Genomic DNA, 13,908 nt, shown 5'->3' on the forward strand with positions numbered 1-13,908 from the left:
ACACCTGTAATCCCAGCACTTTGGGAGGCCGAGGCGGGTGGATCACCTGAGGTCAGGAGTTCAAGACCAGCCTGGCCAACATGGCGAAACCCTGCCTCTAGTAAAAGTACAAAAATTAGTCGGGTGTGGTGGCATGCGCCTGTAATCCCATCTACTTGGAAGGCTGAGACAGGAGAATAGCTTGAGCCCGGGAGACGGACATTGCAGTGAGCCAAGATTGCGCCATCGCACTCCAGCCTGGACGACACGAGTGAGGCTCCGTCTCAAAAAAAAAAAAAAAAAAAAAAGAATTACTATATGATCCAGCAATTCCCCTACTGGGTATATATTCAAATGAACTGAAAGGGGGGTCTTCGAGAGGTATTTGTACACTTGGGAGCACTTCCAGCATGCTCATAGCTGCATTATTCACAATGGCCAAGGGGGGAAGTAGCCTAAGTATTGTTGACTGACAGATGAATGGATAAACAAAGCATGGTATATGCATACAAAGGATCATTCAGCCTTAAAAAGAAAATTCTGGTCAGGTGCAGTAGCTCACTCCTGTAATCCCAGCACGCTGGGAGGCCAAAGCAGGAGGATCACTTGAGGCCAGGAATTCAAGATCAGCCTGGGCAACACAGTGAGACCCCGTCTCTACAAAAAAAATAAATAGTTGCCAGGCATGGGGGCACATGCCTGTAGTCCCAGCTATTTGGGAGGCTGAGACAAGAGGAAAACTTGAGCCCAGGAGTTTGAGTCCAGCCTGGGCAATAGTCTCTTAAAAAATAAAATTCTGACACATGCCACAACATAGATGAAGACACTGTGCTAAGTGAAATAAGCTAGTCACAAAGTGACAAATACTGTATGATTCCACTTGTATGAACTATCTAGTCAAATTCATAGAAGTAGAAAGAAGAATGGTAGTTGCCAGGGGTTGAAAAAAGGGGGGAAAGGCCAGGTGCAGTGGCTCGCACCTGTAATCCCAGCACTTTGGGAGGTTGAGGCAGGGGGATCACCTGAGGTTGGGAGTTCAAGACCAGCCTGACCAACATGGAGAAACCTTGTCTCTACTGAAAATACAAAATTAGCTGGCCGTGGTGGTGCATGCCTGTAATTCCAGCTACTCGAGAGGCTGAGGCAGGAGAATTGCTTGAACCCGGGAGGTGGAGGTTACAGTGAGCCAAGATCGCACCATTGCACTCCAGCCTGGGCAACAAAAGTGAAACTCCGTCTCAAGAAAAAAAAAAGAAAGAAAAAAAAAAGGGGGAAATGGAAAGTTTCAGTTTCACAAGATGAAAAAGTTTGAGATCTGCTGCACAACAATGTAGATACAGACATAACACTATTGGACTGTACACTAAAAGCAATTAACATAATACATTTTGTTATGTGTATTTTACTACAATTAAAAACATTTAAGTGAGTACATAGCTTCAGGGAGAAACAAAAAAGTTAAAACAAATATGGCCAGGTGTGGTGGCTCCTGTTTGTAATCCCAGCACTTTGGGAGACCGAGGTGAGTGGATTGCTTCAGTCCAGGAGTTTGAGACCAGCCTGGCTAACATGGTGAAACCCCATGTCTAAATGGCCGGGCGCGGTGGCTCAAGCCTGTAATCCCAGCACTTTGGGAGGCCGAGGCGGGCGGATCACGAGGTCAGGAGATCGAGACCATCCTGGCGAACACTGTGAAACCCCGTCTCTACTAAAAAAAATACAAAAAACTAGCCGGGCGAGGTGGCGGGCGTCTGTAGTCCCAGCTACTCGGGAGGCTGAGGCAGGAGAATGGCGTGAACCCGGGAGGCGGACCTTGCAGTGAGCTGAGATCCGGCCACTGCACTCCAGCCCCGGCGACAGAGCAAGACTCCGTCTCAAAAAAAAAAAAAAAAAAAAAAAAAAAAACCAAAAAAATTAGCCGGGCGGGTAGCGCATGCCTGTCATCCCAGCTACTTGGGAGGCCAACGTAGGAGGATCTCCTGAACCTGGAAGTCGCGGCTGCAGCCAGCCATGATTACACCCTGCACTCCAGCCCAGGCAACAGGAGTAAGACCCTGTCTCAAACAAAAAACAAAACACAAAACTTGTGCTCTGTAATAGGGCAATAAGAAATAAATTATCTAAATTCTGTAGCTCTGCTATTTTCTTGCTGCAGCCCACTGCATCCTCTTGAAAACTGCCCTCTCAAAAGCCAAAGCACCCAGCAAGGCTTAATGCCCCAGTCCCCTCCCAAACCCCCAAAGAGCCACTCTACAACCCCAACTTGCCAATTCACAGGAAGGGCCACTTAACCCACTTTTACAGTTGAGTTTTATTCTAGAACAAATGGTTTTACAACAAAGCTGATCTTAAATAGTACATTTCCCCGCTGATAACAGCGCTATCTTCCTTTAACCCCCAGAACAAGGGATCAAAGCTTACTGCTCAACTGAGTTTGACATCAGCTACCAACTTTTAAGGAATCTAGAATAAAGTCCTGGAGCCAGGCCAGAAGTAGTAAAAGACTCAGCTAGCCCCTTCCTCTGTGCTGTGCTGACACGGAAGGAGCCAGTGACTGAACAATCTAAGACCCCAAGTTTGTGGAACGTGGGGCTTCAGCTAAGGGTGGGGTAGTGTGATTTTAGCAGTGTCTCTACCTCCCTGATCCCTGTGCTGCTGTGCTCCGCTGTCACCTCCCGCACAATGTCGGGACACTGACCGGAAGTCAAACCTGTGCCTGGTGACCACAGACAAGAACAGGGATAACCGTGACCCTTGCTGCTGTGTCCTCACCGAGGCCAGCGCCCCACCTGCTGCAACAGCCAAGCCAGAGCAGTTCTGTCTGGGCCACAGCTACTCAGCCTGTGGACTCAGGTGTTATCCTGAAGAAGTTGCAACAAATCCTCAAAGAATAGACAACGTTGTGGCCCCTTTTTGGGCTTAAAAAAAAAAAGGAAAACAGAAACTCACAGTGGCTGTGGCTCACCACGTGCCAGGCACTGTGCCAAACACTTCACATTTAGTGCTCATTACAACCCTATGAGGTAGGCCGTACCACTATCCCCATTTTACAGATGAGGAAACAACAGGCTCAAGAGTGAAGTCCCTCGCTTGCCTAGTATCTCAAAGGTAAGTGGCAAGCAAAGATGGGGCTCCAAGGTCTGTGTGACCTGAGTTCTTGGTTACCCAATATTTCAAAACTGTCACTTAGGAAACAAGAGAACATTTTTAGAAATAGGAGAAAACCCAACAGCCACAGTGATAGTCAAAGAGCTGAGGGGGCATCAGACCAGGTTCAGGGCCACTGCATAACTGCCAATGCCCTGCCCCAGCCCCAGGAGACAGACTCTACTCCCCTAGACGAGTAGCCCTGCTCTTAATAAATAAATAAAGGTCAGGCACAATTCTACACAAAGGCCCCAGAATTCAAACCACTGTCTTGTTTCTCAGGCTTTTGCTTAAGAGCCCAGTACTGGGTGGACTGGGGAAGTCCCTGATTTGGGTCAAAATAAATATGCCCATTCTCATCCAAAGCTTACCTGCCTTCCCTCCTCCCTGAGCTGTGCCTGCGGCCTTCTGTTGCCAAGCATGTTAAGGGGCCAGTTCCCCACGAGAAGCCTGTGGGCTCTGCTATTCCACTGTAGCCTAGCAGGGAGCTGACAGGCGACGCGGAGCACGGAGTTCCTACAATGCCTATAGCCAGAGTTCCAGGTCAGGGAAGTGGGGAAGAAATGTCTCCTTTAGGACTTAACTCTTTAACTTCAGGGCATATTTATTCTGAACCCAAAATGAGTGGAGGAAGAGGTAGGCAATAAAAGGAAGATAACTTTACCCCAAGTCATTGAGTTGGGGTAAGGGAGCTCCAGGATATTGACACCCCCACCCACCAACCCCAGAGAGGGTGACATGATTCCTTTCATTAGCACAGCATGATGACTCAGGAGATCTGAGGGGTGGGGAAGGCCATGACAACCTGGTCAGTCTGTGGACACATTCCCTACTCCTGCTGGGCCCTAGAAGATGGTCCACCTGACATCTCCATGGAGTCTGTAAAGTGCCACTAGCAAAATCACAGGAGTCAGGAGAAAGAACTAACAGCCCTGGAGAGACAGAGCCCTATGCTGTGAGCAGAGGGTGTCAAGATAACAGATGACCCCAACTCCTCTGGCCCTGGGGCTGGCTCGCTGCATTCTGCCCCGCCCTGCCCAGGAAGGAGTGCCCGCTGCTCTCCTGGCCCCCACTTCCTACCGGCCACACCAGAAGCCCAGTCAGGGAGCCCCACCCCCTTCTCAATTCCTTCTGTCCTGTGCCTCCCTGGCTCCTCCTCTGCTGCCATGGACAAGGTCGTCGGGCCAGTACTGGTCCTCCATGTACTGTTCCATGTCTGTACTGCTGTCAGGTTCTCTGTCCTCAGGGCAGGTCCAGAGGCTGCGGGCCTCCTGCTGTTCCCACTGCACCTCCACCAGCCGGTAGAGCTCCATGGCTGTCGTGGCATCTTCTACTGATGAGTGCCCGTGCGGGCCCACCTGCTAACAAGAGCCAACACATCACTACCTGCAAGCCTGGTGAGAGGCCTGTTACCCCAAGAAGCAAGGCCAGTTACCCAGGGTTCTTTGTGCAGGCCCAAGAATACATATGCTCAGAATGGAGGTTCACAGAAAAGGGATGGAACCTCAACTGTACACCATAAGCCATGCAGCTTCTCCAAGCCTGTTTTCCTCAAATATAAGGCATGCTAAAAATCTCTTGCTTCAAAGGCTTGCAGACCAGATGAATAATAAATGTGAAGCCCAACAGGAGCAAGAGGTACTGGCTCCTCATCTAAGGCTATATGTCTGGTAGTAGGGGATGGGAGACCACCCTTTGGGGATACAAGAACCAAGAGTGAGGCAGGGTACAGATCTGGAAGAGATCAGCCTAGGAGAATGTGTTCTGGGAGAATCGCAGTACACACTGGGGAAGAAGGACCATGGAGAGAAACACCTGGGGCTGTCTGTACAAGAGGGAGACCCATTTATGCAAGGTCCCTGGACCTGGACTGGGGAAGAGAGAATGACAAGGAGGCTGGAGGCACAGCCCAAAGCCTTGTCTGTGGCTCAAGTAGCATGGAAGCCAGGTGGGCCTCCCTCCCTTCCAGTCATTCTCTCCCACGCACCTGGATCTTCTTGTGCAGCAGCTGCAGGGCCAGGTCCTTTAGAGAGACCCGGGCCCGGGTGTGGAGGCTGGGCTCGCTGAGGAAGTTTGGGACATAGGTGGTATCCCGGGTCTGGCTCCGAGGGTGGACATACTTGAGGGCCTGGAAGTCGTTGTGCAGCGCGTGCCCCACCACCACCTTGCCCTTCAGGAGCTTAAGGATCTGTGAGCAGAGAGAGGAGTCAGGGAGGTGCCCCCACACCCCATCAGGCTGACAGGAGCCACGCCCCGAGAACCCTTGGCCAATAGGTGCATGGATCCCTGTGGAGGGAGGCAGCACAGAGTGGGGAGATCATGAGCTCCACAGTCAACCATGCTGCCCCAAGTCTGAACCCAGATCCTTCTACTGTCTATACCCAGGGGCGTACCTATGTCTTCCACACCTGTCAAAGGGGAACACTGGCAGCAGCATTCCGTGGGGTAGCTGTAAGGACTAAAGGAGGTCATGGATGGAAGTCTTCCTGTTACCAGATACAAGCAACTCTACTGCTGGCGTTGGCTTTCCTCTCAGGCTGGAAGACATCACCAGGCCTCCACCCAACTCTCCCCCACCCCACTGTAAGGTCTGTGAGTGCACAGACCATGTTGGACTTATTAGTGGTGCTCCAGGGAAAGCGTCACATTTATTCTTTTTTTTTAATGCCTATCTTTTTCCAGTAGCAGAAAGCATTACACTTACTTATTTATTATTTACTTATCACAGGAGGTGATCAATAAAGACCAGCTGGGTGAAGTCAACAGAACCGTGGCTGTCATTGGTAGACACACCACAGCAGCAGCTCTTATGAGCATTAAGGGCCATAATCCCTGTCTTCAGGACTCTAACCCCTTGCCCTGGTGTGTACTAACTCCTCCTCACCCTCTTAACCTGCTCTCTTGCTCAGCTCTGGTCACTTGCACATTGTGTTCCTCCCCTCCCTGCTGGGTGGCCTCCTCACACACCAGGGAGGCCATGTCCAGGGCCATGGGCCAGCAACCCCCTCCAGCCCTCTTAGCTGGGCTTAGGCTCTCCTTATCACCAGCTGCTGGCCTCCACAGCCTACCTCTGCTGGCAACATATGGTTTATCCCTAAACCCAGCTTTCATGGCAGATGGATAAGATGCATTGAGACTTTATGGTAGGGACATGCCACCATGCTGGTCACTCACCACACTGCCCCTCCCCCCCAGTCAGCCATGAAGTGGAAAGAGATGGAGCACACCCCACAGTGGCTCAGAGTCTGGGCAGACAAAAAGTGGTCCTGCTCTTGGGACCACCACCCACCAGGTCAATGGAAGGGACCAAGGAGCTGGAGTGTTCACCACGCACCTCCCCTCTTGGTGCTACCCTTACTGATTGGCCTCCTTGATACATAAAATAACCTCCAATCATTTCAAAGGAATGCTCGGGCCACAATGTTATGTGAAAAAGTAGGACACAAGACAGTGTACACCAGTATTTCCCAACCTTGCCTAATCCCAAGAATAACCCAGAAGTGTTAAAAAGTGGTTCTGTTATAAGGCTTGTTTAGAAAATGCAGATTTGTCTCAATGCAATTGATGTATGACACATTTTGGGAACAACGCAAATTTCACCTTTGCTTACGCATAATTTCGTCCTTGAGAAACACAGTGAACGCAGAAAACTGCATCCAGCTGAACTGAGCCAAGAGGGCATACACAATATGCACACAGCCCAAATATCTCCCAGCAACCCTGGTTCACCTGTGTGATGAGCCACACCCATCCACAGCTGGTGTCACACTTCCTGTCTGACTTCAAAGAACTCTCCTTCCACCACTTCACAGAAACTCAAGCTGCAACCTTTCTGACTCCTGTTTCCACAAGCAAGCTTTAGGACTTTTTCAAGGTAAAGTGCCGTACTTATTGGTGTATTGTGCATTTCTTAACCATTTAAGATATGTGGAATAAGGAGAAAAAAAAAAAAGAAGAAACAAGATGTGTACAACTGGACTACCTTTTTATTAGGTTTCTATCTTATTTTTGGGGTGCCACTGATGTCCTTTTTAATACTGTTCCCTTCCTCCATTTCTCCTTAAGCCCTGTGGCTTTATGGTGCAAGTCTGCACAGTGTGATGATTTTTTGGAACAAGGGTCAGAGCCCTCCCCAAGCCTAATGGATCAGGGTCTCTACGGAGGGAACTGGGGACAGGGATCCTGGATTGTTAAAAAGGCCTCAGGTGTTTCCTAAGGACAAACATGTTTGGGAATTCCTGGTACATCAGTGTGGTCCCAACCACTAATTACATTTTTCTAAGCACTAAGAAACTAACATAAGGAAATATGCCAAAACATCAGTACCTGACCATGATGCCACTGTGGGCTTTACAAATTTTATATCAACTCATACAACTTTTAAAACAGAAAGCAAACTCTAAAATGTAAGCCGCTTATCACCTCACAGTTGGTGTAGCCTTTCTATATTGCCCTGTGCAACAGGCCAGCAATCCTTATCTGGAGGCAGGTTTGGGATTTTATTTTTATTTCCCCTACTCTATGGAGAAGGAACTTACTGTTCGGAGCAGTTAGGTGACTTTCCCAAGGTTTCTTGCCCCCAGTGAAGCAAAGTGGTGACTCAAACCTAGGGTGGCTCTTTCCAGCCCACCACACCGCCCAAACAAGTACCCAACCCTGCCCTTACCTCTTTCTGGGCCACCTGGAAGGGGATAGCCTTGTGCATGTGCTTCCGAGTGACGCCGCTCCAGCGAGTACGGTAGTCAACGATGGGCATCTCAGGCCTGATGTACTTGTCATAGAGGACATCGCCATGGTAACTCACAATGGAACAGCGGGCCAGCTCGCTCACCCGCCCTTGGGGTCCCGTGCCCACCATCTCACAGTCGATAGCCACACACTTGCTGGGCAAGGGCCCTGAGGCTCTCCTGGGAGCGGGCCTTCTGCTGCATGGGGCACTGCCAGATCCAGCCCTCAGACACTGCTTCCCACTGCTGGCAGCCTCAGTTGCTGGCACTGCCCTGTAAGAGGTGGGCAGTAGGGAGGACCCTGGTTCTGGAGGCATGCTCAGCAGCCCCTGCTCCTGCAGCAAGGCCTTCCGGGCCATGAACCGCTGGTGCTGTCGGCTCCTTCTCTTGTGCCTCTTCCGAAGCGCATCCTTGGCATTTGGGATGGTGAAGGAAGGGCACAGGCACTGAGCAGACTCAGGGGCCTCCCGGGGTACCATTCCAGTTAGCTCACTGCTTGGGGCAAGGGAAGCCTGGGGAGTAATCTTCCAATGGGGCAGCAGCCTGAAGAGAGAACACACAGGCAGAAGGGCTGGGTGAGAATGTGCCAGGCAACCCATCCACCCTCCCTCCCTGCAGCCCATCCACCATCCCCTCCTCCCCATGGTGGGGATGCCCGAGAGCCCTGCACTGTAGCTGGTGGCTCCCAGATTGAGCTGAGGACCCATTTCACTAATAAAAGCATTCATACTATAAACACATGCAAGTCACTGTTGTAAATACTACATGGAATCACTCAATCTGTTCAATGACCCGAACAAAGTATTATTATCTTCATTTTACAGGTAAGAAACTGAGGCACAGAGGTGAAGAAATTTGCCCAATTAGTAAAGGCCAAAGGCTGATAGAAACCCAGAATCCACACCCTCAACCTCAATCAAACCATGGCTGAGTCCAATATTGTTAGCAGCAGACTTCTTTTCTGCTGTGATTTTTTCTAAGAAGTATCAGACTTTGACAGACGTATGGTTATAGGAAAATAAAGGTTACAGAAACTGTATAGGCCTTTTTAAGAAATCTTTTTTTAAAATATGAAGGCACAGATCCTCAGAACCTGGAGAAAAAATTTCACAGGAAGCCTGCAGTAATTGAATAGCTATATTTTTTGTAATATATTAACCAAATGTTATTTATTTATTTATTTATTTATTTAGAGATAAGGTCTCGCTCTGTCACCCAGGCTGGAGTGCAGTGGCATGATCACAGTTCACTGCAGGGCTCAAGTGATCCTCCCACCTCAGCCTCATGGGTAGCCGGGACTACAGGTGCACACCAGCAGACCTGACTAACCTTTTTGTATTTTTAGTAGAGATGGGGTTTCATCATGTTGCCCTGCTGGTCTTAAACTGGGCTCAAGTGATCTGCCCACTTCGGCCTCCCAAAGTACTGGGATTATAGGTATGAGCCACCATGTCCAGCCTTTAAATGTAATTTCTTTACCTGACTTTGTAATTCATTAATCACCATAGCATCTACAAACATTTAAAAGTCCTGATCTGAAGTGCTTGCAGATTTCTGTGGTGGGCTCCCACCCAGCGGACTTTAAGCCCTCGTCATTGAAAGCTAGGATAAGAGGTGCTCTTGCACACTGCTGCTACAGGAAATGTCTTATGTTCCTGTGAGTTTGCAAAACCCAGCATCTTCCCAACAGCTGAGGCCATAGCTTGGAAAGCCTATCTCATTTGTTATGCCAAGTCAGTCAGTACATTTTTAACAGATCAAACAAACTAGGGCTTTGAAGTCAGGCAAAGCAGGGTTTAACTTGGCTTGCTTATTTATTTATTTATTTATTTATTGAGGCGGAGTTTCATTCTTGTTACCCAGGCTAGAGTGCAACAGCGTGATCTCAGCTCACTGCAATCTCCGCCTCCCAGCTTCAAGCAATTCTTCTGCCTCAGCCTCCTGAGTAGCTGGATTACAGGCATGCACCACCACGCATGGCTAATTTTTGTATTTTTAATAGAGATGGCGTTTTGCCATGTTGGACAGGCTGGCCTCAAACAACTGACCTCAGGTGATCCGCCTGCCTCGGCCTCCCAAAGTTCTGGGCTTACAGGCGTGGGCCACCATGCTGGGCCTAACTCAGCCCTTTGTAAATTACCTAAACTGCTGAGTTTCAGTTTTCAGGCATGTAAAATGATCCTACCACCCCCTCTACTGTGTGAAGAGGAAATGACACAATGTATGCTGGGGTATTCCTGTATTCTAAACAGCAGGGGCTCAATAATCACTGTTCCTTCTCCCAGAGAGGTTAGACTCTAGCCTGTGGTTGGTAACCAGCTCTTCTTAGGCCAGAGCAGTGCAACCCAGTGGGATAGAGGTTCTTCCAGAAGGACTTCTGGGTGGTGGCAGACTCACAGCCCTTTCCCAAGCCACAGGCCTTCCCCTGCCTCCCTTCCCACTCACAGTCCTCCTGCTCTTTCAGACTCAGCTATTGTTCTGCCACTAGGTTGCACAGGCCAATGCCACACTGAAGCTTTCTCGTGTCTCCACTGTGCCAAGTGCTGGGCAGCTGCAAAGGTGGATCCTGGACTCCAAGAAGTTTAGTTTCATGGTGGAGACAGAAACCAAGCACAAAGTATATTAAGGGCTGAATTAGAGGTGCTAGGGAGGCAAAACAGGTTGGAGGACAATTCTCTGGAGGCTTCCTGGAAGAAGCTAAATCTGTGTGCATGTAAAACAGTAACCTTCCAGGTAGAAGGGAGAAGAATCAGTGGCCATGTTAGGGGTAAAGGCTTTAAAAAAGAGTAACCCAGGGTGAAGGAAGAGGGCCCACCAGCAGCCTGAAGTCACTAGGGTGCAGAGCATAAGGCGGGTCATGCTGGAGGCACTGCTCCTCGCTCCTCTCTCCTTTGCACCATTTCATCTTCTGCTTCCCACTCTGGTGGCCCTTCCATGAGCCACCCCTACTCCAATCTGGTATCCCCTGAATTGGTGTCTACTGGCCAAGTGAATGGGGGAGCCTCAGAGGCACCTATGGAGGTCACTGAAATACCCCATAGTAGCCCTGACTCAGGACATTAAGTCTAGCTGGGGAGCAAAGAAATTCATCCCTCTGTGCTGAGCTCTTATAGCACAATTTGAGAATTATTACACCCTTCCAAGTCCATTGGTACACACAGTCTACCTCAGAGCTATATGAAGGCAGGTTGGAGCCTTGTCTCCGTCCCTTCCCCAATAGCCACTAGAAGCTAGCACGTGCCAGGTCCTCTTCAGAAGGGTGTAGAAAGAGGTCTGGAGAAGATGAAAACCTGAGCAGTAGCAGCAGAGATTAAGAGAAACGGGAAGGGGGTGGGAAGTGAGGTGAATTGCCAGGTTTGATGATACCACAGCATTTCCATAAAGACTCTCCACACTCTAGGGCAGGGCACCGCATCCTGACTTGACTCATCCAGACCTGACCCATCCTGACTCATTCACCCTGCTTGCTCATCCCATCCTTTCCAGGAGAAAAGGTCTCTCTTTTAAAAAGGTCTTAACTGTAACCAACTTCCTCATATTGACAGTCACATCTTAGAACTGACAAATTCAGAACCTCAATTTGCTTCAGTCGAGCAATGGGAGAAAAAAGCCTAAGAAGCCCAATGCCAACCCTGCTAATAACTAATTTGGGACAGCGGGGTGGTGGATAGTCCCCTCCTTTCTCTGTGAGGGGCTGAGGCTAGGAGTAGGGTGGGTGGCTTTCCTGACCCTACAGGCAAGGTTTTAAAGAAGCCAGAAATGAAGTTATCTGAGAAAAGGTCTCTATGGCCTCCTATTTCAAGAGAGGAAAGCAGTCCTTTTCCAAACACCCTGACCTTGCTTGAGAGAAGAGAGAGAGAGTCCCCCCGCCGACATACTGTTCTATATTATTTTATACTCAGTACCTGTTTCAATAAGAAACGAGGAAGCAAAACCAAAGGCAGGCAACACAGCACTGCACCAGGCACCAGACCAGAAACCAGGCCTGGGCCTGCCTGACCTTAGCCTGATAGTTAAAATTCAAACTATGACCTAGCAACCGATGTTATCCATAGATTCCAGACATTGTGTGGAAGGACATTGTGAAATTTCTTGTTCTGTTCTGTTTCACTCTGATTACCGGTGCATGCAGCCCCTGTCACATATCCCCTAGATTGTCAATCAATCACGGCCCTTTCATGTAAAATCTTTAGTGTTGTGAGCCCTTAAAAAGGACAGAAATCATGCACTCAACAAGCTGGGATTTTGAGACACTAGTCTGCTGATGCTTCTAGGTGATTAAAAGCCACTTCCTTCACTACCTCGGTGTCTGTGGGGTTTTGTCCACGGCTCCTCTTGCTACATGCTGACGTCAAAACCAACAGTCATCAAGGACACACCTCTTTGGGGGCCCAAATGTAGCTCAGTGAAACTGGAGAGAAGTTCCACTCAGATAAAACAACCCTTTCATCAAGGACAAATACAAGCCTTTGTGTAGCCTGGACCCAGCGCTCTGGGGGGTCAGACACCGGGCTTTCAGGCAGGGAGGGGGTCCCTGGCCTAAAGAAAGGGTCCCAGCTGCAGAGTCAATGGAGCAAAGGCCCCAAAGGAACCACTAAGTCAGAATCCTCAGTGGCATCAGAGTCACCAACCTGCTGGCTAATCAGGAGGGCAGAGGGCAGTTCTAGACCCTCCTCTGGCACTAAATAGCTAGATGGTCTGGGGCAAGTCACGTCTCTTCACCATCAACCGAGGGCTGTGAATTAGATAAGGGCTTCCCAAGTACAGTTAATTACCAAATGACATCTGATAAAGGCTGATTTTCAGGCCCACTCCCACACCGTCCTAACTGCTATTTTGGGGAAAGGGGCCTGAGAATCTAGAGTTTCAAAAAGAGCGCGCACGACCCCTACCCTCAAGCCACGATTCTGATAATTGCCCAAATCTGAGAAAATCTGGCTCGATAAGGTCCCCTGTGCGGCTAAAAAGTCCAACGACAACAACTAAAGTCTGCTATCCCGGCACGACCCCCCCGCTGGCTGACGTTCTCTCAGGCGTGACGCGTGGGAAGCCTGATCTCAGCGGGAAGGACTCGGGCGTTGGTCACTTGCTGGCCGCGGCGGCTGGGCCGAGTCCCAGCGACCAGCGCCGCCCCCTCTGGCCCTGGACCCCAGAGCAAAGCGAGGACTGGAGACAGGCGGCGCCCGGCCTGCTTTTCTGCCGGCCGGTAGAGCATGGTCAGCCCAGCTCAGGCGTCCCCGCCGCAGGCCGTGGCGGACACAACGCGCGGGGCCTGCGACCCGTGACACGCGGCCTCAGCCCGCCCAACCCCGCCGCCCCGGCACAGGGTCCCAGATCTCACCTGAAGCCCCGCGCGTCTCTTCCGGTCCGCACGTGGCGTCCAGAAAGCCGGCAGCTTCCACATGCCCGGGCAAGCCCGGCTGCCACTGCCCGCCTATTGGCTCGCTGGACGGCAGCGCCCGCCCAAGGCCTCTTCTGTTTGGTCGAGCCTGCCTGACAGCGGGGAGGCGGACAAGAGCAGAAGGGGAGGGACTCCTGAAGAGGGTGTAACTCGTGCTGCGAGTCGACCATACTGGCGGGAAACTTTAAAGAGAAGGGAGGGGAGCCCGGCCTCCTCTCATCCCTGCCCGGTCCCATCTGTGTTCCCCGGCTCCAATCCACTCCTCTACCTGGGTCGGGATGTGGGCTCCTGTGAGCCTGGGACCACCAAAGGCCGAATGACTTACTGAGTACACCCACATCTGCAGATTGGGAACATCGGCCCCTACCTCCTCGGGTGTTCTGGGATTGAAGGAAATAATATACACAGTGGGCACTAAATAAAGACTGAAAGATTTCCTCTGTCAGCGCTGCTTTTTCATTTATTCTTTTGCAACATTTGACTCCCAAGTATTAAGTTCCTACGTGGGCTTGGCAGTGGGATGCACAGAATAAACACATAAGCATCCTGAGTTGTTTATCTAACAGCAGGGAAACAGCAAGATTAACAGAAAATTCAGTGCAACGTGAGGCCGGGGCGCAGTGACTCACGCCTGTAATCCCAGCACTTTGGGAG

At 50.3% G+C, this 13,908-nt stretch overlaps 1 protein-coding gene across 3 annotated transcripts; it reads right to left on the minus strand.

Moving 5' to 3' along the window:
• Positions 1-2,270: 2,270 nt before the first annotated feature.
• AEN (apoptosis enhancing nuclease) lies at positions 2,271-13,290 on the minus strand. Of its 3 annotated transcripts, none has more exons than XM_033189090.1 (4): positions 13,195-13,290; positions 7,793-8,396; positions 5,114-5,314; positions 2,271-4,484 (listed from the first exon to the last, which is right to left on the minus strand). In XM_033189090.1, exons 2-4 carry the CDS (start codon positions 8,330-8,332, stop codon positions 4,248-4,250), a joined length of 978 nt encoding a protein of 325 aa, XP_033044981.1. In that variant the 5' UTR covers positions 8,333-8,396; positions 13,195-13,290; the 3' UTR covers positions 2,271-4,247. The 3 variants fall into 3 exon arrangements, with proteins under 3 accessions (XP_033044981.1, XP_033044978.1, XP_033044980.1); XM_033189087.1 differs by having other exon boundaries at positions 2,271-4,487; XM_033189089.1 differs by lacking the exon at positions 13,195-13,290 and adding an exon at positions 10,299-13,170 and having other exon boundaries at positions 2,271-4,487.
• Positions 13,291-13,908: the final 618 nt, after the last annotated feature.

This window comes from Trachypithecus francoisi, unplaced genomic scaffold (assembly GCF_009764315.1).
Source record: "Trachypithecus francoisi isolate TF-2019V2 unplaced genomic scaffold, Tfra_2.0 Lachesis_group3, whole genome shotgun sequence".
NCBI lineage: Eukaryota > Metazoa > Chordata > Mammalia > Primates > Cercopithecidae > Trachypithecus > Trachypithecus francoisi.